Genomic DNA, 22,984 nt, shown 5'->3' on the forward strand with positions numbered 1-22,984 from the left:
TCTTTCTCTCTCTCTCACTCGCTTGCTGGCTCTCAATCTCTCTCAATCTCTCTGTCACTCACTTGCTCGCTCTCAATCTCTCTCTCCATCTGTATATTTCTCCTCATTGCTCTCTCTATCTCTCTCTCCATCACTCTCTCTCTCTCTCTCAATTCAATGCAATGTGCTTTATTGGCAGGAAATACATGAGTACATATTGTCAAAGCAACATATGCATGTGTGTAACAGTACGTAAAAATAAGTGAAAAAACAAAAATAACAACAATAATGAGCAAGATTCGTCATTGTCTTCATCACTGTCACTCACTCTCTGAAAATACTTTCATAGTATTTGCTCCACTTACTCTGTTTGCAAGAGAAAGCTGATGTTCGGTCCTTATTTTAAGGGAAATATTCTGTCAATGGTCATTCATCCTGCCTCTAGTCTGCTTCAGTGTGTAGAAGCACTTATCTGCTCCTCTGCTGCAATTTCAGCCTTCTGTGGAAAAGCCTAGTCAAAATGAATGAAATATGAGACCAAATATAGTCTTTTATATCTTGCGTCAAGATTAAGGCAGTTTCATTATATTCCCTGAGACCGAGCAGTGAAGAAAAGTTTTTAAAGTAAACGTAAAAATTTTCAAGTGAAAGTATTTTAATTTTTTGATATAGTGTAAGTGTCAAAAACATGTTGCTGTGGAAATATTGCCAAAATATTAGTCTTTTTATCTCCTCTACAGGGCCAACAGCTTTCAGCAGAATAGAATATATGTTACTTGAGTTGAAGACCAAAGGCCCATGTCCCCTATAGAGGACAACATTAATTTCCATGTCCTGGAAGGATATTATTTCTTTATTTGACATCTTCACCCAGTGTGAATTACTGTAAAGTTCTTTCTATTTTACCGGGGTCCAGTTGTAAAGCAAGTTGTATGTTTTTTTTTTTTAGCCAGGGCAGCTGAGGTTAAGCACTCTTCCCAGAGGCGCAGTGGTGGTGTCCTGGATGTAAACTCTCAGGTTCGCTGTCTAGCGGTGCGATAATCTCGCTTATATGAGAGAGGCAAACTTGCTCAGCCTTCAGTGAAACGTCCACTTTGCCTTGATTAAGGATAGCAGCTGGAGGGCATCAGCATCGCGTTCATCTCGGACTCAAATAACGCAGGGATCTCTGTGATCTGAGGAAATTGCTTTCTTTAATGATTGATAGGACTTTATAGGAGTCGAGTTTAAGTCAGAATGGCCCCTCCCTTGGCAAAAATATGAAATGCTTTGCAGGTGGGCTCTCGACACCCAATGACACACTTGCCATGCATTGCGTATACCCTGGCGTCTCTCTCCGTCACTCTGCTGCATGCGTGTTTACTCTCCAATCTTATCTGCTCCTCTCCATCACGACTCGCCAGCGAAAAGGTCAAAGCGACAACTGTTACTGTTGCTACTGGGTGGGAGGTGGGGCGGGGGTGTGAGGAGGGCTGAGGGTTGGAGTCGGGCTGGAAATAGAGTGCAGGTGTAAACGCAGCGGAAGCTTATACCCGTGAAAGAAATCGTGAGAAAACAAACGCATCCCTCGGGCACGGTGACGGCACTGCGACATTCAGCAGTGGCACGACTCGTTAAAAACTACTTTTTGTTTCTTTGAACATTTATTTGTAACAATTATTCCAAATAATTTTAATTCTTTGTAATCGTTTATAATGACTTTTTCTCGCAGTCCTTGGGCAACGTGAGTTAGAGAGACGCCTCAGAGGTGTTTCTTCGCTGCAGCGTGTAGCTGAGATGAGCTTTGCGCTGCGAGGGGGGAGTAGCTACGATTCCCAGAAAACCTTTGTCAGCCTCTGAGCCTCTCTCCCGCTCTGCCACATCTGTCCTTTTTGCCTAATGAGGCCGCATGCCACAGTCCTCGTGAACAGTTGCCGTTTACCTTTTTTAATGCTATGGAATGTTGCCAGGGGCTGTGTTCAGTCTCACAAGAATTTCCATTTAAAGAAAATCTCTGTTTTGTAAGAAAACAGAGTGTTTGAACTTTTCTTAAATCGGTTTACGCCGAGGTAAGGAATGGATCGGGCTACAGTCAGATTTAATTGATGCTTAAAACTGACATAGCAGTACAGTTAAATGTGTGTTTTCGGAGCCTATTTCAGACATTTCAAAAGGTCCCGGATGGTTTAGAAATGGATAACTGCGAATCACAAGATTTAGGCCTGTATCGATGCTGGAAATCATGACCGCTGGCTTTCCGTAACATACAGCTGACAGTTCTTCTCTTGACAAGGTCTGCAATTACCTGTCTGCATTGCCACGAGAACAGTGCTCTTAAAACGTAGCACTGCTGCTAAAAGGAGTCTGCTTTGTGGAACCCTGCTGCTTTGAGTATGTGTTAACAAAACCTGTCAATATCCCACAATCGTCAGAATTGAGCCCTCTTCTCTGTAAGTCAGATAACGCCCTTTGACTCACTTTGAGACAGATTTCTCTCCAGAGTGCCGTCATAAGTGGGGGAAATGGTGGTAATTGTTCTAGGGGCCCAATGCCATGGGAGGGCCTCAGATTATTTGCAATATCCTTTGTGGCCCTGAAGGGGAACGGTGAATTGTTATTTCGGGGGGGAATTGAATCCCGGGCTACTTTCCTCACTGTTACAGCAATATGCATAGTGCTTAGCACTGAAGACTGTAATTACCAACAAGGACAGCCAGGGAAAATGAAACCAATGATCACAGATCAAAGGTAAATGATATGAGAGTAAAAGCCCCCAAGGGCCCTTCAGTAGAAATCAACACGGAACAAAATCCCCATTAGCGAAAGTGTATGGACAGAGGGGACAATGGCATACTTTCTTTACGCTGACAAAAATCTCAAGAGATGGATGGTGCGATTTATTCTTTTGAACCCATGTGCTACCAGGTTGATGCCAAGCCTTCTCTTTCACCGTGGAATAAAAACAACATATACTGCTCCAGAATTTGGAGGATGAAGCGGCGAGTGGCAGCTCCTCGAGATACGTGGCGAAGATATCGCAGAAACGCACCCTGCCTGTTGCCAAATGTTAAACCGCAGTGAAACGAAGTCTGGCCTTTTTATTTTTTTATTTTTTCGGAATTCAATATGAAATGTAACAGGCTGGCATCAATTCAGTCCGTATACCTCGGGCCCCAGAGCCGAAGATCTGAAGAAGCCGCCTCATTAGTCTGCTTATCGGCTTTGAACATGCTGTTCTGTGATACTTTATCAGTCCCTAATTGAGTTTTCGCTTTTCGTGTTTTATATAATTATCTCTCTCTTGAGAATTCCCTCGTTTTGTGTATCGGCGCTTTTGGTTTGGAAAGCGGGGTATCTGCATACATATCGGCACAAAACTCCCACATATATGAACATTTTTTTATAGAAAATGGGCCCACTGGTTTATAGGCTTTGGGCCTGTGCTTAGACATTTCCGGGTGTTTTATTTCCATGAACATTTGTGGGCGGGCTGACAGAGTTTGTCCTTTGCTTCCTAATAGGCTGATGCTGCGAGAGGAGGCGCCCAGCGCTCCACCCAAGAACATCGTGGCCAGCGGGCGGACCAACCAGTCCATTATGGTGCAGTGGCAGCCTCCCCCCGAAGCCCAGCTCAACGGGGTCCTGCGGGGTTACGTCCTCAGGTCAGTGCCCAGTGCCTCTGAGCTTTATATAAGCACTCTATATGTGCTTTATAAACACCTCTGAGCATTATATAAGCACTCTATATGTGCTTTATAAACACCTCTGAGCATTATATAAGCACTCTATATGTGCTTTATAAACCCCTCTGAGCATTATATAAGCACTCTATATGTGCTTTATAAACACCTCTGAGCTTTATATAAGCACTCTATATGTGCTTTATAAATAACCTCTAAATAAACACCTCAGCCTATAAATATATCTATTTTCTAAACTGCTGATTCCTGGTCTGGTGTTGTGAGAGTTGGGTGTGGGGAACTAGAGTCTACCCCTACATGCAGTGGATGAGAGTCAGGCATATAACTTGGACACGTCGACCATTCATACCTACAGCCAGTTCAGAGTCTTCAGTTAGCCTGCATGCCATGACCTTGGAATTATAAGGTTCTATCTGCTTTCTAATCTTTAAGGTTTTGAGATATTGAGCTTCAAAGAAACCAACGTGAATGGGCTCAAAGCAGATAGATCCTTATAATTATTTTGACTGTGGGAGGAAGGTGGAGTACGGAGAAGTACGCTGGAAACAGAGAGGACATGTACTCTAATTAAAAGGCACTATGTCAACTATTTTCTTGCCATCCATGTAAATACATCTGATTATGATTTTTGTGATATCACCCAAATAAAGGGCTTTGCTTTCCTCAGATCTTTTGAGGAGGCCAATATGCATTTTTTGGTCATTAGTTAATTGCAAACAGTGAAAATCAGGAAATAATAACATGACATTCAACCACATTTTTCCTTGACACTTCTTAGCACTACTATAAAAAAAATTCTGCATTAGCATGTGTCAGTTTTTTCCATATCTGATGTACACGAGAAACAGAAAAAGTGTTTGCATTCATACTTTTAAAGCAAGTCATATTTTATGAAGGATAGTCTCCATGGAAAGGTTAAAAGCTTCTATGCAAGACATGTAGAGATTTATTTCTACCTGACTGGAGAAAACAACAGGCTGGAGAGGAACCTGATCCAAGCTGCCCTGCAGGGCTCAGTTGGATCTTCCAGCTTTTAGACGTTGCAGAGGTCTAGTTCAGGCCCGGTCAGGCACTCTTGAGCTCAAAATGCCAAGTACTTCAGCAGTCGGTTAAAACAGCAGTCAGGTTCCACAGTGGTCGAGGTCCAGCAGCGGTCAGATTTAACAGCAGTGAAGCAACTTCAACAGTGACCCTACAGTGTTTGTGTTCAGCAGCATTCATGTTCAGCAGGGGCCGGGCACTTCAGCAGTCTGGTCAAACAGTGGTCAGGTATTTTAGAGTACAGATCCAACAGCGCTTAAGTTCTCTGCAGGTCAGAAGTTTCAGTGGTCAAATAGTTTGTTGAACAGGTCTGACGGCGGCCAGGCACTATAGCACCCAGTGGTCAGGCACTCAGAAGGTCAGATGTCCCATGCTCCTCCAGCCACCACCATGTAGAGCTATGGTCTGAGACCATGGCAGTCGGGTGGTTTTTTTCTCTTTTTTTTAAATCGCTCCGCATTTTTCACCCCAATTTGGAGCGCCTAATCAGAGCCCATTAGCCCTTCCCCTCTGTCAGTCGGGGAGGCCAAAGGCTAGCATGCACATTTTCCAGAAGTGAAAAAGCCTGCTGACAGTCACATTGCTGTTTCCTAGCGACCAAAGCAGCTGCGCTCCTGCAGCACTGAGGCAGTTTGGCAGATCGACCAGTGGCCAGTGAGGGAGTGCTCCCTGCACACCGAAATCCCTCCCTTCACAGAGATACTGACCAATCACGCATTGTCCCGAGGGGTTTCCAGCAACATTGCAGCTTGAAGTTCATCAAGGCTGTAGTATCAACCCTCACAATAATCTAGAGCATACACTCAGTGACCACTTTTATTAGGTATTTATTTAGACTTATTGGTCTTCTATTGCTGTAGCCGATTCACTTAGAGGTGATTTGTTGTGTGTTCAGAGATGCTCTTCTGCATACCACTGTTGTAATGTGTGGTTATTTGCGTTACTGTCACCTTCCTGTCAGCTTCAACCAGTCTGGCTCTTCTCCTCTGGCCTCTCTCATAAACAAGGCGTTTCTGCCCGCGGAACTGCTGCTCACTGGATATTTTTAGTTTTTCGCACCATTCTCTGCAAACTCTAGAGACTGTCGTGAAAATCCCAGGAGATCAACAGTTTCTGAGATATTCAAACCAACCTGTCTGGCACCAACAATCATTCCACGGTCAAAGTCACTTAGATCACATTTCTTCCCCATTCTGATATTTAGTCTGAAAAACAGCTGGACCATGTCTGCATGCTTTTATGCATGTGGTTGCTGTCACATGATTGGCTGATTAAATATTTGCATTATCAAGCTGGTGTACAGGTGTACCTAATAAAGTGCTCACTGAGTCTATGGTATGCTCAGACAATAATGGTTTCAATTTATAAGGACAAATTGCCGAAGTGAGCTATTTGCAAGTGCAAGACATGGAAGCTTGTTGATGACACTTCAGCAGCGATAATTACAGATGAGAACATTCTATAATAAGCTTGTCAGAACAGCCGACTATAAACAGGCCTTTATAAGTTTATATTTTAAAAGGTTTCTCTAAAGATCCAAGGGTGGGGGGGGGGGTAATGAGATTGGGACCATGGACAGAGGCTTGAGTTTGTGATCATGGGCCCCCTATGGTAACTTTGCCCCCAGACCACCAGTTGAAAACTCGGCCTTTAAAGCCATGGGAATAAGCTTTGGCTCTGAAAGGACACAGAAAGCTGAGCTCTAATCAACATTATCCTTCATTATCTTCAATTAACACAGCCTAATTTGGAACTTGTAATTACTTTGAAGTTTTCCATTATTTTATTTAAACTTCAGCAAGAATTTGACAATGCGCCCCAAGAAAAGTCAAGTCAGGACAGCACTTAACATGTAACATGTATTTTAGTCTTATATTGAGACTTTATTTTACTTAAATAAATAAGACAAAAGTATTGCTAATGAGGTAAGACAATTTGACTAATTTACCAATGGAATAAGGAAATGTGTCAAGACTAAAGCTTTAAGACAGTCACTTTTTACAGTGGAGTCATGGACATGTGAAGGTAAAGGGGACAGGCCAAAGTATTAAAGCCGTACATTTTCCAGTAAAGGCTTTCCCTATCTTATTAAATATCCAGGCAGAGCCTGACTAGTGTGTTTAATATGGGGGTGCGTGAGGTGATCTGAAATGGCTGTGTTGGGTGGTCTCTGGGGTAGGGTGTCAGTCTGGCAGGTGACCCGTTCCTCACTGCTTCAGAGCCCCCAGCAAGACTCACTGAAGCCCAAAGGACAAGGTGTTACCTCAACCCCCTGTCTATCATTGCCTGCTGAATGACAATTGGGAAAGTTCTCAGTCTTTGTGGACACTTCTCTCTTGTGGTGGTAGGTAGTGGGTTAGCGAATGGAAAATACAAATGATAATAGCAATAACTTAAATGAAAAACTTTGTAATTATAGCTGTTCTCAATGTTCTCAATCTCGATATGATACAGTAAATAGCAAGACCTCACAAGGGACATCAGTGAGACGTATCAAAACAAAGACAAGGTTAAACCAGTGTCGCGTAATTGATGACATTCTTCATTGAGCAGCAGTCAGGGTTCACTGCGTGTGTTTATTTCATGCTTAAGTATATCTCATTCCATGTTATTTATGGATCGCTCCGCGTTATTTATGGTTTTCTGCTCTTCCAGTGTTTAGCTCTCTGTATAAACGGTTATCACTTTCTGTTTGCCACCCCATTTATTATCATCTACTTGCATTGAGCGATGGAGGCGAGCAGACTGTGCCTTACTGTATTACACGGTGCTACAGAAAGTCCCATAGCAAGCAGGATACCAGGTTGCTCTGCGTGGTATTAATGACTTTTGTCAATACGGATGCAGCGCAGATGCGTGGATGAGAACCGATGAAGCGGCGGTCCCAGGCAGGGGGAAGTCATTTTCAGTTCTCTGCGTTCCCTTCTCTCCCCCTTCCGGCCGCAGGTACCGCCTGGCGGGACTCCCCGGCGACTACCAGCTGAAGAACATCAGCAGTCCGGAGATAAACTACTGCCTGATCTCCGAGCTCATCATCTGGACGCAGTACGAGATCCAGGTGGCTGCGTTTACCGCCGCGGGCCTGGGCGTGTTCAGCCCAGCCCTGTCGGAGTACACTCTGCAGGGAGGTGAGACCCCTTACCTGCCCCTCTCTCATACACAATGCCCACCAAGCACGTACTTGTCACTGCCATGCTTAACATCCGCCCTCCCCTAAGTCCCACACTTAAACTTAATAGGGGCGACATGGCTCAGGCAGTAAGAGCAGTTGTCTGGCAGTCGGAGGGTTGCTGGCTTGATCCCCCACCCGGGCTGTGTCGAAGTGTCCTTCAGCAAGACACCTGACCCCTAAATGCTCCTGACGAGCTGGTCGGTGCCTTGCATGGCAGCCAATCGCCGTTGGTGTGTGAATGTGTGTATGAATGGGTGAATGAGGAGCATCAATTGTACAGCACTTTGGATAAAGGTGCTATATAAATGCCAACCATTTACCATTTAAACGGGTAGTTGACCCAATAATGAAATTAATGTATGTTTTCACTTACCATCTAACCATCTAGTTTCGCGGAGACATGAATAAATTCCACGATTTGAGGACTTTTTGGATACAGTTCACCATGATATAAGGTACCTCTATGGGTCTCATCTTTCATGCCGATCAGTACGTTGACCATTTACATTAGAAAAACACAGCAGGAACGTCTCTTTCCAATAGTTACTTCTGGACATCGACAAATGCACATTTAACATCCCAACCCCACCATCTCCCCCCGCCCTACTGCCCAGTCTCATGGGAAGCCTTCAGGACAGCGCTAATAGATACCAACCCTCTCCGCCTGGGGCCTGTTTTAAATAACCGGCCAAGGGCCCGATAGACCTAGAACCCACGAGGCCCAGCGGGAAGAGGAGGGGGCAGCCCGAGAGCTGGGAACTTAATCTTGTTCAAAGCCATTACTTTTCCCCAGCCTAGGAGACAGTTCATTAGAGCTTGCCCCAGGAAACATGGCCTCAACCACCCCCCCCCCCCCGACCCGAACCAGACCCCAGCTTTTCGGCCACGGCCGATTTCAGCCCGCCCGTCAGTCGGAGAAACATATCGACTGCAAGGCAAATGGCAAATGGGAGATTTACCGTTCAATTAGTTTAATTTCTGTTATGCATAATTGATTGGCTTGAAAGCTATTGATAAGATCTGGCACTGCTTGGAAATTCATAAAAAGATTAAATGTCAAGGTGTTCTCAAGAAGATAAAGATTGTGGATTTTCCAGAAGTGTACCACAGGGGTACCTGGTAATATGGACGGCAAATATATTCAAACACCCACACGGCACGCACACGTGCACACACACATATACACATACACGTGCACACACGCACACACACACAGGAGAATAACTCATCCCTGATCCTGTCGCTGATTTAATTTTTACTGCATTGGCACATGTACGTACATCATGCTGAGAAAAAGACAGAAAAGGCCCCAATTAGCAGATATTCCTCCACAGCACCGGTGTCTCCTAGGGATGGGACTGGAGCTCTCGTGTCACATTTCAAAACAAAGCCTCCATCTTAGGCAGTCACTGACAGGTGTGCCCTCTGTGGTCCTTATCAAGCTTTTTTCACTGCTTGATTTAAGACTGTGTCTGGGTCATTGGGGCGGCACTTGCCCGGCCAGTTTAAAGAGTGCCGTAATAGATGCAGAGACAGTCTGTGGTGGAAGCCCTGGAGATAGTTGTATTTGAAGTTCAGTTTGAGAGCAGAGCTGCCACTAGGCTTGCCATTATTCCCAGGCCTGGAAGAGAATCAAAGTCCCTGGTTGTAGCTTTCAAACCTTTGGTGGGTCAGTTCAGCCCAGGGGCTTGGGTCCTTCTGTAACTATATTTCTGGCCTTTTAAGAAGGTCTATACAGTATATGGATGTAGAACAAAGCATGATTTGATACGGGACCACGGGGCCCATCCACTTACTAGACCAGCGGTTTAACAGGATGAGCCTAAAGTGCATCCTCTGACCTTCGTCCATAATGTGTGTCCCATACAATGATTCATCGCTCACTCTCCCACACCAGGAACACTGCAGCAATTGAGTACCCGCTCATTGACTATTGTAGCATTAGAACATAGCAGTTAATGTGGGCAAGCACTGCCAACAGGTTTGAGAGAATTTGGATCGAAAAGCATACGACATGCAAGTGAAATAGTCTTTTGAATGTCTCAGTTAATATGTGAATTAAGATGTTATTGATGTAGTGAAGCAGCTCTATGTTGTTATAAACTGATAATGTGCCTACGGATGCTGTTCAGAACAGAACGCTTACTTGTTTGTCAGGACAGTTATGATTATTTATAAGTTATTACTTTGTTAATGAAGTTGTGAATGTACGCACATAATAATACTGTTGTGTCATCGATGATTGAATGTGGCCACAGTAATTCAGCAGTTTCAAAAATAATGAGGAAAGCCATGTGCACAACAGGAATATAGAGAAATGGCAGTCACAGGGCTTTACTTAAAGAATAACGGGGGCGGAGTTGATACCAAAAGGGCTGTGATACTGCTAATCTATCAATATTTATTAGCAAGTAAGTCCACCCACTCAAGAACGGTTTTTCAGACTGGCCACATATCATTTCACATTTCAAAGCTTTTTTGTTCTATTATATGATAAAAAATAATGGATTACATTTCTGCAAGCTACTGTGTTACAAAGTAAAAAATTCATCACAGCAGAGAATTAGTAATGCTTCATTTCTCATGCGTGTCTATCAGAGCAGGAAATCTGCTCTTTTAGAAGTTTTCATAATAGAAGTAGGAAGACTCTTCTCGATACAGAAATGTTCTCTTTTTCAGTTTCAAAGATGTTGAGCACACAAACAACTTAATGGAAAGCTAACATACACTGACCAGCAGTGATGTAGCAGAGGATCAGGATAAAGAGAGTTAGAAATGCATGTGGAACATGATTACTGGAAAACTGGGAAAGTACTTGCACCTCCGGACAGCCCCCTGCTCATTTTATCCGGTCAAAAGTTCTACAGTTCAGGTGGCAATTTCCAACCCCGTGAAAATACATTTCTGGCTATTCTACAGACCATAATTGAAATAAAAAATAACATACTGTATCTGTACAAATCCTGGCATGTTTCTCATGAAAATGTACTTAGGAGAGCCAGGGTGATACTGCATTCAGCTGTGGAGTCACCAGAACATTCTCAGATTCAGGCTTTAACTCGAGTCTTTAACTGCCATATGACCCTAATGGCACTGTGACTGAGGGTGGGTTCGCTACAGGTTGAACTCTTCATTCCTTTCACGTACAGAAAGTGGGATGAGCTTTCTCTGTGATCGCTGTCCTTCTCTTTACACCTGCAAAATAGCACTGCCTCTCGGTCATACCTCATCCACCAGAAACTGAGCTGATCGTAGCATGGCTCTCATACAGCCTAGCGGCCAATAGGAGCCGAGGTATGAACCAGAATGTGGTCTATACTGTTTGTCGGTGGCACGTTTGAGGAAAAGACCAGGGTCGTTTTACCGGAGTAAAAACGGTTCTTCTCCCTGTCCTCCTCATTTTTTTCCAGTGCCGACGGCGCCACCTCAGAACGTGGAGGCCAAGGCCCTCAACTCGACCACGGTCAAATTCACATGGAACCCACCTCCGCAGCAGTTCATCAACGGCATCAACCAGGGCTACAAGGTTAGCATCAACCCTCGACCGGGTTTTACAGGCTGTTCCGCCTTGGATTGCCCTCCTCTCGTGTGTCACATTGGCAAGGCAAACGCAGGTTTGGGCGTATGCGTGTTAGCTTAGCATTGGGTATGACTTCCTCGCTTTGAGCTCAAGGTTATTGGGAGTTTAATCATAACTAGCTTTTTTAATGGAGATGCCTGCGCCAATCATTACTGCCTGTCTGCTTTGTCGGTTTGGGAGGACTGGAATCGCTTTTATTCTTCATACAGTTCCTTCAACACTAATTGAAGAATGGCACATTTCTGTTGTTATGGAAGTTAAGAATTCATACATTATAGTCATAGATTCTTCATAGATACTTTGTATGTAACTGAGATGAGCAATTCACATTGTCCCTGTTAAATAGCCTGCATAAATAATGTTACTGAACTCAAACTAAAGGGCTGGCTAATACAATTCCCAAACCAATAACTGTATGTACAGCATAAAGCAGTAAATATAAGCTAACATATGCTACCTAAAACAGCAGTAACATGATCCATAATGATAAAACAGCCATGTGGTGGTATATGGACTCCCCCATGGATTCCCATAGATAATTTCCGATGAAACTGGATAATGAATAATAAGTTAAATATTGTCTTTGTGGGTTTTGTATTTACTTCATGTCACCGGTAAACTTGCTATATCTGGGAACATATAAATTTAGTTTGGGGAACTAAGTTTCTTGCCAACTTACCCATCTGGGTTAGTGTGAAAAAAACTGAACCCTGAACCTTCTCATAAGTTTTGCCCTGGTTTGACATACATTTGAAAATTTGGTGACCTTAAGTATGAAAAGATGTCAGGTAAAGATTTGCATTGGCAGGAGAGATAAGAGGCTGATTAAATGTCTGATTATATGACATTAATTAAGGCTCTTTTGAAATAGCATGAAATAGAAGTGGAATGGAGTGTATATTTCAAGTGATAGTTCATGTTAAGAAGACTGATTGTCAATTCAAACACTTTAATACTTATTCTGTCTCATGACAGCTTATGTTTTTCCCTGACAGAAGAGCCCCTGTGGAGGTCTTGTCCTAACCCTGAGACAGCCTACAGTCTAATTCATGTAGAATTACTTTTCCTTTTACAGAAAGATAGCAACATAATAAGAATCACTAATCTATTCAACCATTGACGTCAGCTGTCAAACAGCCTCAAACTACAGGCTGCTCTCCAAAAGTATAAATTATGAGGTGACTTTTTAGACCTGAGTCTGTTAGTTTTCTGACCTGAGTGTAATTTGTCCAAAACCATAAGTGACAAATTGAAGCATTATGAGGTTCTGAAATTGCAATTTACATTATTTTGTAAGAAATACAAAACCGACAGCAATGACGCAATTCATGCTGAGAGAACAGTAAGGTTGGAAAGATGTTTCAGATTTTTAATTTAATGTCTACTGTAAAAAAGCCCAAAATGCTAATGAAAGAATGCTTTGGAAGGAGCAGTGCCCCTACACTGCAGCTGAACATGAACATTATTTTCACGATTGGAATAATATGGTTCGCGACCACCATACAGTATGAGCTGACAGAAGTGTGAATTCTGGCACTCAAAACTAATTTATGCTCTGATGAAGGCTGTCCTTGCCGAAACACTTTAGCATTCCGTTATTTTCAATGTGTCCCAAAATAAAATAAGTGTAAATATATGTATATAGGTTTTTGTTCTACATGTGGGATATGCTACCTCGCTCAATTTTCAGGGCCGGTGTGAATGTGTGATTTATCAGCACTGCTCTCTAACTGTTTTTAGTCGATGTGCAATCTGCACCTCTTCAGAATTGTACATTTCCCATAAAGGACAATGACTGAGACAGGCAGGTAATGCTGGTGTGCACATTAGCGATTTTTTGCCCGTACCCCCACCCTTCCCCTGCCGGTCTGGTTTGAACGTTGTTTCTTCCGGCAGCTTCTAGCATGGCCGGAGCGATCTCCCGAAGTGGTTACCGTGGTGACCATCACCCCTGACTTCCACGGCGCGCGTCACGTGGGCTACATCAGCGGCCTGAGGAAGTTCACCTGGTACCTGACGTCGGTGCTGTGCTTCACCACGCCCGGTGACGGCCCTAGCAGCCCCCCCCACATGGTCCAGACCCACGAGGACAGTGAGTAGCAGGCCATCAGGCACCAGACCTGGGCCAAATATGTCACTGGTTTGGATTCAAATACTTTTCTGTGCTTTGCTGAGCTTGTCTGGTCGTGCACCAGACCTGGGTCAAAAATGTCACTCGTTTAGAGTCAAATACTTTTCTGTGCTTTGCTGAGCTTGTCTGGTGTCCTGGAACCAATTAAATACTCTCTAAAAGTGGAAACCTTGCCTTCTGGTCCTCTGAGTTGGCTTAATTGCCTCAGGCAAGCTCAATCGAGCGTGAATCCAAAACAATTACACATTTGACCCAGGTCGGTTATGCACTACGCAGTATACAGTGTACCAACAAGAAACAAGAAACTGTAACAAGTTGTATCGAGGGATGATAGAACTAGCTTGGAACCAGCTGGTTCGACAGCTGATATTTTCATTCTGGGTATGATTGGTACAAAACAAGTGGTGCATTCTGGGTTAGGGGTGATTTAATGTTTGAGTAATAGCAAAACTTGTGTCACGTGCAATTTGAAATGATCAACATGTTTGTGACAAAAACAGAAACATCTAGATTTTTTTTATTTTTTATAAATGATTGTAGTGTTTTTCCTATTCCATTTTATCTGTGAAACTCTTTTGAGCAAAATGTTAATTCGGCTTAAATTCATATACAGATTTCAAACATACTGATAAGTCCATCACCAAAAGATATGTGTTTGATTTCAATATTTTGAAGATGGCTGTCATTATTAATTTAAACTGTCGGAATGTAACTTATTGATGGTGCTACAAAACTCCATCAAAGTCCAAAGAAACTTTAAGCCTTGAGAGTTTTTCTTTTTTTCAAATTTGTGAGCCGCATTGCTCAATAGGATATACATTACTTTTCCTGACTATGAAACACTGCTTCTGTATCACACATCCGATGTCCCAGTGTGCACTGCCAAAATGCTCACTGCTGTGCAGAATACAAACATGGGTGCTATTTCTAACTGGTACAGGTAGTTTCAGTTTCAGGACCTTTCAAAGACATCTAGGGTTCTTTCACGGTACTCTGTCCTCTTTGGATGTCCAGTCAGGGTTTTATTTTGCAATGTTGTTCTATGAAGGTGTTTTAAATTGTTCAGAAATGTTTATCTATGTAACCTTGAAAATAATATTGAGCTTCTACACACAAGTATGCAGCATGTGTATATGCCTCTGTGGATAATGTGTATTTGTGAAAGAGAGAGACAAATATGATCAGTTGTTTGGCCATGTGTTGGTTCGCAGTATTAAAAAATATCTATTTACTGAAAAATGGTATATAGTCTTTGCCAAGCTTTGCCAAGTGTTACACATACAAAATAGTTTTTTTCTATACTGTACCCTCTGAATTAAGAGGTTTTAATCTTGTCTAGTGCATGTGTTTAACAGCCGTTTTATCAGGTCTTACTGGATAAGGAGTGATTAAGCTGTTATGAATACATCCTTCCAGGTATATGCTGTCAGTCCATTAAAGGAGAAATTCACTTGGATGTCTGACATTGACGTGACGTGATTATGTTAATAAATATATTGCTCAGATTATTTTCTCAATATCTGCCCCTTAAATAAATTGAGGGCAGCTGTCGCAGTTGGTTAAGCTTAATTCGCTGCTGAATTATTGTTGTGAGCCGTACATTAATTAAACAACCAATTCATCTCAATCAATTCTTTCTTGATTGTGTTTACAAATTGCCTTGGAAGTGCACAAATTAGGAGAATAAGCTGACAAACACCATCAATTTTTCCATCACTTTTTCATTCGTTGGTAAACATTTTGCCTTCAATTACTCAGTTTTTCTTGAAGGATACAGCAAAAACAACAGTGTGGAAAATCACTTACCAGCTCAATGAAAGCTAATTAACTGAACTCAGTTGGAACCAAACCATCACATGCAGAGTACGCCCAGAATTAGGGTTGAAATGAATTGAGGTGCAAAAAATGCATAAAACTATTGTTTCCATGAATATGCAGTTTGTTACATTACATTGGGCTGCACAGTGCTCATACCGGATTTAAGACTGATGAATGTGTGTTCTTGTTCTGGTTTCAGAACCAGGCCCGGTGGGTCACCTGAGCTTCACAGAGATCTTGGACACCTCTCTACGTGTCAGCTGGCTGGAACCAGTGGACAAGAACGGCGTGATCATAGGTCAGTCATGGTGTTCGCGGTCGTGAGAGAGGGCCTTCTGCCTACTTCCAGTTTCATGATGGGTGTATGGGGTTGACTGCACTCTCACCTGACTAATCTCCGAACCCCCATTCATCAGTCCAACTACAGTCTAGTGGATACATGCCAAAATACAGTTCACTGGAAACAGATCCAAAACTAAAATACATTCAGCTGCAAATAGATGTTCAAGACCGCGAACGTTCATGGCAAACTATGTTTGCAGCAGTTGCACTACTGTACTGTTGAACGATTTAAAATGAACATTCCATTTAGTTCGCCTGACTTAGGTCTAACAATGGCAGCTTACCTGTGATTTATTACAATGTATTATAAGGTATAATAAATTAAAGTGTATTATGACAGCCTAACTTTGATTCTCTCTGCGTTTTCCCCATCAGCAGCCATTTTTGTTTGCTGCGCAATACTTTTCCAAACTGTTAGCTAACATTAGCTAATGTTTGCCATCTTGAACGCATGTCTGGGTCTAAACTCCATTCAGCTGCAAGCAGGCCTAAATCACTGCTCACAATGAACAGTCCTAAACCACAGATCCCTGCAAAAAGGCAGAAATCCCCCTGCAGATGAAGCTATTCGTTGTTGTACCCTGCCAAATGTTAGACTCTGTTGACTCAAAGCTGTTGGCAGGTATCTAATTTTCCCTTTCACTGCCTCACTCACAGAGATATTACCCTGGCATGTTTACCTTTCAGAGGATGTGTACCTTTGAGTGGCCCGTTTTTGTGGAAGCTCTTCACAACGTTACATTACTTCACTCTTCAAACTTAAGTATAATTTCACATCGCATATTTTTTTACATCTGGGTCATTAACTTATGCATCTTAAAGTTGAAGCAAAAGTGTATTTAGGCTGAAGTTCTTTCTGCCTCAGTATGATTTAGTGCTTCTTACATTATGTTTTTAAGGAAATTCAAGGTCCATTATACATACATATGCATTAATATGTCAACATTTCTTTAAAAATATTGACTTCGTTTTTATTTGTAAGTTGTTAAGAGCTTGTTACGGCCATGCTTGTATCATTAAAATTTTACTGCGCTGGGGAATAAATGCGTTCCTTGAAGGATGGTTTGTACAAAAATGAAAGCACGTCAGTGACAGTGACTCACTGCATGCTGTACTCTGACGAGGTGCCGTCAGGAGACGATGAATCACACGCTTTAACCGCGGGAAAATCAACCGAACCCCATTTAGAGAAAGTTAGGCGTGGGGCTGGTGTTTTTCCAACCGGTGAAAAATGAAGCCGGCAGCCCCATTAAGTGGCCGAGAGGCACGGGAGAGGGAAACGAATGTGACGGTCGTAGATTAAACTCAAATGATTGCAGATAGCGGCCGTCATCGCCGGTGTGCACAGCGGTGTTTTCCGTTTAACGCCGGTCGCGTTTGTTTCTCGCGGGGACTCCCGGTGATTTACGATCGGCCGGCTGAGAAAGAACAGTAGGTGATTGGACATAGTGGGGACTGTGTGTGTGTGTGTGTGTGTGTGTGTGTGTGTTTAGGGTGTTCACTCTGGCTAAAACTACAAACAGTGTGAGACCAGTGCTGGCCATTGGCTCCGCTTAGACATCGAGTTCAGGAGTGGGACCCAGGATCTAGGAAAATTCATTGCTCTGACCGCATGCTCCGATGTTCTGCCAATAGAGCTGGTAATGGAGGTTATGCTTCAAAAGTTTCTGCGAACATCCCAAAGGAATTCAGTTCAGCTGCCTTCTTACTTCACATCTGAAACCGTACTGCAGAGACCGATAAGGAGCATTTAAGTGGAATTCCCTGTTGGCAACGCTTAAAGGCTGCGGTCTCATCACTCCCTATGAATTATCCACCCAGGGTTCCTCAGAAAATGTGCAATATTTAATTTCAGGCGAAAATCATAATGACACATTTTAGTTTTCTCTTGACACTTAACTTGAACTGGGAAGGGTGCTATGCATTGCACCAAGCTCAAAACAAGCCGTTGCAAATACTGTATGTCAATGTGACTTCCTGCGGCCAAAAACATTCCCTGAGCCTTACTTTCTCATGGGAGTCCCTTGAGGGGATCCTGAAGGATTGGTTATGTTGTTCCTTGCAGGTTACCTGGTTTCCTGGGAGGTGCAGGGAAAGAACTCTTCCCGGGTGTTGCGCACGCTGGCCAACACCACCCGGGAGTACAAGGTGACGGGCCTCACCTCCCTCACCACCTACACCCTGGAAGTGGCGGCCATGACGGAGGCTGGGACGGGCACCATCACCTCCTCCACCATCTCCTCAGGGGTTCCCCCGGGTCAGTGTTCGGTCCGTTCAGGCTCAGTCTGACTAGGACGGGAAACGCATGTCTGGTCATGTGATCTTTGATGTCTGAATATCTTCATAATTCTTTAAAAACTTAGATAGTTTGGAGAAAAAAAACAAATATAAAAGAGGGCTGTGTTAAAAAAATATCTCAGCATACGTGCAAGAAGTTATTTATGTTGCACCACGGCCTGAGTCCTGGTTTTATTTGCTAGTACTTTTGAGGAAATGTATTCAGTGGGTCCATTCAGCACATTCAGCCATGCAAAATGTGGTTCGCAAGACTTTTTATTTATTATTTTTGCTTATTTTTACCTGACCACTTTATCCAATAGCAACTCCTCAGTGCTGACAGTGTCAATAGGCAGTCCCTTGGCAGGCGCCGGCCCCTGTACTCCATTTGCAGATCAGCGTGAATATGAATAATGACCTTTTAAGGCGGCATTGTCTTTATGGCAGCTGATAAGTTGTTGTTCTTGCTCAGTCATGAATCAAGCGACGCAGCAGAGCAGTGTTCATTTAAGCTAGCTTAGCGGCTCGGGGTTGCTGGAAAATGACAAATGTGCAGCTGGCTCAACGCCAGGCTTGCGCCATTATCCCAAGTAGATAATGGGAAAGGAGTGAGTCGCGAGAGAAACTGAGAGCTGCAAAGCTGCTGAAATTTTTCGGCAGATTCACTTCACTTGCGAGACGTAGTTTAATCTCAGTTCTGAAGGGAAAATATAAGGATTGTGCCTCAAGACTTTAAGGTTGAGGCATTGTACTTGAGATTTTAACTGAGGGCATTATACATAAATGCATTATTATGTGTTAACAGCTACTCATATGAAAGCCTGATGGTGTGTCTGTATTGACAATTGACAGTAAAGTCAACATTGCCTTTCTTTTGAATGAAACTGTACATCGCAGTGTTATTTCCTCAATATGTTCTCGTATTTAGAGCTTCCTGGAGCCCCATCGAACCTTGTGATTTCCAAAATAAGCCCTCGATCGGCCACACTGAAGTTCCGTGCTGGTGACGAGGGGAAAACGTCAATCTCCAAATGGATCGTTGAGGGGCAGGTTAGTAGATTTGTTTCTTTTATATGTACATGACCTCCTCTACAGTGCGGTCCATAAGTATTTGGACAGTGGTGCAATTTCCGTTATTTTGGGTCTGTGCTCCAGCACATTGGATTTGAAATGGAGCAATGAATATGAGGTTAAAGTGCAGACTGTCACCTTTAATTTGAGGGTATTTACATCCATATCAGGGAATCCGTGAAGGAATTGCTTCCCTTTCTGTACACAGTCCCCCTGTGTTAGGGGGCCGAAAGTAATTGGACAGTTGGCTTCTCAGTCCGGTGTGTTTAGTGGCTTCCTTCATGCATATATAAGAAAGCTTTCAGTATCTAGTTTTGATTCTAGGCTTTTGGGGTCTCTTATTGGCATTTGTCAACATGAAGACCAGAGCTGGAGGCCAGTGACAGTCAAAGCAGCCATTATGGGGCTGAGGAATGAGAAGAAAACAGGCAGAGACATCGGCCAAACAACAGGCTGACCAAAATCAACTGTTTGGAACATCATTAAATATGAAATCGATGGTCACTGAAGTGCAGAAAGAGGCATAGGATACAAAAAGGCTCCACATTTAATGACCGTACAATGAGTTGGGACTGAAACCAGGACTTGAATGGAAATTTATGTTTCTGAATCAGTTGGGAAACCTGGAAAAAAAATAGTTTTCTTAATTTATTCGAAGCAGTATTCCCATGGTCACTGATAGATAAGCCAGTTTTACTCTTCAGAATGTAAATGGATACATTTAAATGGACTCCATTGTTAAATTCAAATCGGTGTTGCATTAATTCAGGTTTTAATATGCGGTTTTGTCAATGGTCTTTTGATTCTTTCTGAAATATAAAAGTAGAATATGGATGGAATTTTTTCGTTAAAAATAAAATTTAAATATGCTAGTTCCTGGTACAAAAATTTATGTATGGGGATATATGCATATTAATGTACATTTTTCAGAACCATATCTCTGAATAGACAGGGTGACCTACATAACGGAAACAGTTTGGGTCCACAGTAATCGATGAAATTCGAGTGTGAACTGCATAGTCAGCAACAGCATATATCACAGTGCATAGCTCAAAACCCCAGGGTGTACAGAGCTTAGAGACACTGTATCAGGTTATTCAACAGCTTCTTCCTGAGGACAGATTCTTCTTAAAACATACACATGGGGCCAAACATATTCCAGAATACTATAAAACTGTATTCTGTTCATATATACTTGTTGCATATGAACAAATCAAGTAGATGTTACTAGTAGGTATAATGTATTCTCTTTTCACTGATGAGTGGTATGCTAACCCTGTTTTGTTACTCAGTACACAATTTGTTTTGAGTGAAACATACTTTATTTCTTACAAAGGTTGAGAGGCCAGGAGTATCAAAGGTCCCTTCCTGTGGCCGGCCAAATCTGGCCCGCAGGTCACCAGCTGAACAGTCATGTATTATATGTTTCACGCTCCACTAGAGCAGGAGTTATAGCTGCTATCTTTTACACAGCAAGCTCGCCATTTACTTTACTTACAGTTGTTTTCATCTGATGTCATCAGTATTGACGTGACGATATCAATTTGATCTAAGAGGTCAGAGGTCTTCCCCTGGCCTTTATCGGTTAAAATGGCTTCTTTTGTGATGGATGCCATAACAGATATCTCATTGTGATCTTATTGTGTTGCCAATGTAGTGTAATGTACACAGATTGATAGACAGCGCAGTGTGATCTCATATGCTCAATTATCATCAGAAATTATACATGAACACACAAGGCTTATTTATTTGCAGTCTCCAGCTGTAAAGCGCGTATGACCAGATGTTTAACGGTTTTTAATGGCTACACCATGACATTGTCTTTTTATGTATAAATGTAATGACATGTAAATCGGGTGCAGGGGTGTTTCGGTCAGTGCTGCTGTCTGTGATGACGAATGGCAGGACAGCTGCCAAATATGGAGAATATGCTTTCTATGCTTCATCTCCTCTGGGAGAAGCCTCGCAGTAAACCTTTTATGCATATCAGTATATGCACTATGTAGCTCTGAAAGAGAGGTTTTTTCTTTCTTCAATGGGAATCTCTTAATGGAAATTGGCTCCAAACCATTTGGCACTAATAACGTAAAAAAGAAAAAATGCCTGCACTTTAATCAGAAATGGCTTTCTTTGAACTTTAATACCGTAAGGGTGATATTGCCCTTTATTTCCGTATTACCATAATGTTTATCTTTCGATGACCAAGTTATTGGCTAGCCATGGGCGATATTTCCCGCGAAATCAAATCTGACATTGCCTGTAAAATAATGACATCGGAGATTAGGATTCATGGTTTCGAGTTTAGTAACACTTTCTGGGAATGACCCTTGAGAAGGGCTATATAATGCCTCCATAAGCAGTGCATGACATAGTAATGATGAGTTAGCATCTTCTTTTCTTCTTATTAACGGACAAACCATTGCAAAGCTATTTTTTTAATTTGATTCAGTTGCGGCAGGTGGATGCTAATGTGTCTCCTCATTATGTTTTTGATTTGAGTGTTTTATGGAGGTATATTGGATATTTTTATTCAACTCCCACTTTAATATATTTGGTATTTGTAAGTGACTCACCAAGGTCTTGTTTAACATTGTTTCTGTATATTGCATGCAGTTTAGGGTCAGATGGGGGAATTGTACTCCCACTTTAATCTCTATGCTGTCACCAGTGACTCTGAAAGGAATTGCACTTCAAGTTCCTTCAATTCGCTGCTCAGGTTGCACAGCGCAATGTGTCCGCAAGCTTAAAGGAGGCTTTTTGGAGTGATGTCTTTCGTTGTGACAAAAATACTTTTCCTGGAGAAGTTCAGTCACCGGTGGTTTTCTGTAAGTGACAAGCACCGTGGCAGATGGGGTGCGTGGGCCCTTTCTCTCCACGGCGAAGGTTGGAACTTCACTGGAGTCACGTCGAGTTTGTAACTTTCCGTTTGACGCCGAGGCTGAGGGGACCCAAGCCGGCGAGAAGCATAGTGCGGAGACGGGCCTCTGTAGGCGGTGTGTGATTTGCCGCCGTGAGAAGCTGAACGCCGTTTATTTTTTCACATTTGCCGTTTGTCACAGATGCTTTCGGTGTCTCTGGCCTTATCGTTAATGCCGAATGCCAGAGCCCCCAAGCTCAGAAGCTGAAGTTGGAAGACAGAGTTGTGAATAAAAATACAGCCATGGCAACAGGTCCCAACACACAACATAGCAAACTAAATACAGCTTTTCTGAGTGCTGTTGATTATTAAAAGCATCTCCCAAATTCCTAAATTTTACATTTAGCAAATAAAAAACTGAAAAGCTCATGTAAACTTGTTCAGTAACATTCAGGGCACCACATGTGGCCAATACAGCTTGATATCTTCAATTGATATTGGAAGGCAAACAACACTTTTCCACAGAAGTCAGTCAGCTCGGGGCTCATTCGAAGGAAGTGGAAAAGGCAGTCTACTCCAGAAAATGCCGGAAATGCTTGATTGAGTTGAAACTGGTTCACCAAGAAGGCCATGACATATTATTAACACCAGTGTCTTGCTGAAACCGCTGGATGAGGACTCGTGCTCTGTGGACTGGGGACTGAAAGACAACATCTCTGCAGGAAAGAAATGCTTTGGGGTGAACACTGTCAGGCGATTGACACCAACCACGCTCTCTCAGGGCGTGAGTGTGTTTGTTGTTCGAGACAGTGTTAAAACCCGGTTCGATTCCCGGTCCTGCCAAAAAGCCGAGTTTGGCCGGCTCTCGTGGAGCGGCATAATTGGCTCGCTGCTCCAGGGAGGGACTTGGCAGGGTTAGCGGGATCAGCGCATACAGCGCCCTGGGCGCTTCGGAGTAACGGTCTAATTCACACGAGACGGCTTGGAGAAGGAATGTCACTCTCAGGATCGCAAGATCCTACTGGGCTGCCGAGGG

The 22,984-nt window shown here is 42.9% G+C and overlaps 1 protein-coding gene across 1 annotated transcript in view; it reads left to right on the forward strand.

Annotated features, from left to right (window-relative positions):
* Window positions 1-22,984, forward strand: part of sdk1a (sidekick cell adhesion molecule 1a) — a 297,095-nt gene that overhangs the window by 224,720 nt on the left and 49,391 nt on the right. The window contains exons 17-23 of the mRNA XM_061223685.1: window positions 3,480-3,620; window positions 7,647-7,828; window positions 11,283-11,398; window positions 13,349-13,544; window positions 15,601-15,699; window positions 17,809-18,000; window positions 18,949-19,070. Coding sequence (XP_061079669.1) covers window positions 3,480-3,620; window positions 7,647-7,828; window positions 11,283-11,398; window positions 13,349-13,544; window positions 15,601-15,699; window positions 17,809-18,000; window positions 18,949-19,070 — 1,048 coding nt within the window. The remainder of the gene's footprint in view (window positions 1-3,479; window positions 3,621-7,646; window positions 7,829-11,282; window positions 11,399-13,348; window positions 13,545-15,600; window positions 15,700-17,808; window positions 18,001-18,948; window positions 19,071-22,984) is intronic.

Source organism: Conger conger, chromosome 16, assembly GCF_963514075.1.
Source record: "Conger conger chromosome 16, fConCon1.1, whole genome shotgun sequence".
NCBI classification, from domain to species: domain Eukaryota; kingdom Metazoa; phylum Chordata; class Actinopteri; order Anguilliformes; family Congridae; genus Conger; species Conger conger.